Below are 2,007 nucleotides of genomic sequence, written 5' to 3' on the forward strand. Positions count from 1 at the left end.
CACTCACACTCACACACACACACACACACACACATACACACACACATACACACACACACACATGTGCACACACACTCTCACTCAGCACCAGAGCAGCAGAACAAACAAACCATAATGAACGATCTCTGACAAAGTCAGGTCTGATCTGCAGCAGACGTGACGGCGGCCTGTTCTCCTCCGGTTGCCATGGTAAACTATCTACTGCTAAAGGAGGCCTGACTCATGCTTTCTGTTGTTGTTGTTGTTTGTTTTTTTTCAGCCCTGTCCTTGTTTAGCTTCAACCATTTTGACATCATGATTTTCATTTTGATTCTTCTGTTGCCTGACCTTTTGTCCTAACTTTTTTTTTCTCTTTTCATCCCTTCTTCTTCTTCTCTCTCCTTTTTAAATATTTTGTTCAGGCTCGTTCGTATCTACCTGGGTCAAGTACTACTGCACATATTATCGGCAGCGCAAGAAGTTCACCATGGTTTTGTTTGACCCCAAATCTGGAGGCAAAATGGTAAGCAAAGGTACACRTGACGTGTTAGTTACAGGATGTGACATCACACTTAGAGAAAACAATACAAACTTCACTGAAACAACAGACAATCTATTTTTATGAATATTATTATAATATTAACACTTTCTGCTCTCTGAAATAGCACTTTCATTCTTTTTCGTACAAAATCAAAAGCTGTTGGAGAATAATAGCAATAAATCATTCCACTATCAAGTACTAATCCAGTCGTTTGGTGTAAGGAGTATTTACATAACACCTCCTGACACTTTTACCTGGAAACACTGACGGATGAGTGAGCACCAGCTTTCTTACTCAGACTAGGACTCTTWTTGGTGAGATTGGCCTTTAATGAATTATGTATCGAGTGAGCTCTGCAGCATGAATATTTTAAAGATTATAGATGTTTACTTTCATTTTCTGACTTGTTACTKTGCATTTTGTGTCACTAGAATCAAACTAACCATCACAGAATGCCTCATGTCTTTATTAAGWCTCATAGAAACACTTTGTGAACCAGCACTTGTTTGGATCAATATTAGCAGGTTAAAGACAAAATGATTGAGAACATAAATAGCATCCCATATTATCTCATTATTATGGCAGTAGGTGAATTCAGTATTTCTGTTTTAAAACCATTTTGGTAAAAGTGATGCTCTGTGACTAAAACGCGTTTGTTTGTCAGGGAGAAGAGGAGAGCTTCCATCTCAAATCGTGCACCAGAAGGAAGACGGAGTCGATAGAAAAGCGGTTCTGTTTTGACGTTGAGGCTGTGGACAGGTTGGTGTGTGTGACTGTGAAAAATTAAYGCTACTTTTAATAACTTAAATCATTTTATTCGACTGTTATTTCCCCTCATCCCCTCAGTGGCTGATTTGTAAGGATGTAATTACAGCTTAAAGACACACGAGGACGCTGTTGAATTGAGACAAACGTGGCTGTTCTCCCCTGTCTTTATGATCAACTCCTCCACAACTTCTATCTTTCTCAAATCTCCTTTTAGTGCCTGTAATATTTGTTTGACTGTGTTAGTGGGTATATTTGTTTTCTTTAGTTGTGTAAGAAAGTGAAGAGTCAGCTAGATATGATTGTGGAGATTTATTGAGCTGTACAACTGCCTTTGGTGTTAATTTAGTGTTTCAAAACTGGAGCTCATGATTACAGAACAACTACAAAATAACTCAGTGATGATGTTTCTTTGGCACATTTCTTTTTTTTTGTTGTTGTTGTTGTTGTTTGGAAACACTTTCCTTCTAAATTCATTGCTTACTTATTCATATTTCATCACTGCAGCTCAGAGTAAACGTTCATTATTTGATAGTTTGATTGACATTTCAGTCAGATGGGTTACTGAAACATTTGTTTGGCAGGAGCAACCTTTTAGATTTCAAAATCATCTCATATTTAGGGGTGCAATGATGCAGAAAATTCACGCTTTGGTTCGGTTCTGTACTTTAGTCTCACGGTTCGATATTTTTTGGATACAAAAAAGAGAAATTTCCATGCCC

The 2,007-nt window shown here is 37.8% G+C and overlaps 1 protein-coding gene across 1 annotated transcript in view; it reads left to right on the forward strand.

Annotated features, from left to right (window-relative positions):
• LOC106523433 (rho GTPase-activating protein 26) overlaps positions 1-2,007 on the forward strand; it is a 92,341-nt gene that overhangs the window by 51,885 nt on the left and 38,449 nt on the right. Inside the window, exons 9-10 of the mRNA XM_014016847.1 lie at positions 402-502; positions 1,185-1,279. Coding sequence (XP_013872301.1) covers positions 402-502; positions 1,185-1,279 — 196 coding nt within the window. The remainder of the gene's footprint in view (positions 1-401; positions 503-1,184; positions 1,280-2,007) is intronic.

This window comes from Austrofundulus limnaeus, unplaced genomic scaffold (assembly GCF_001266775.1).
Source record: "Austrofundulus limnaeus strain Quisiro unplaced genomic scaffold, Austrofundulus_limnaeus-1.0 Scaffold156, whole genome shotgun sequence".
NCBI classification, from domain to species: domain Eukaryota; kingdom Metazoa; phylum Chordata; class Actinopteri; order Cyprinodontiformes; family Rivulidae; genus Austrofundulus; species Austrofundulus limnaeus.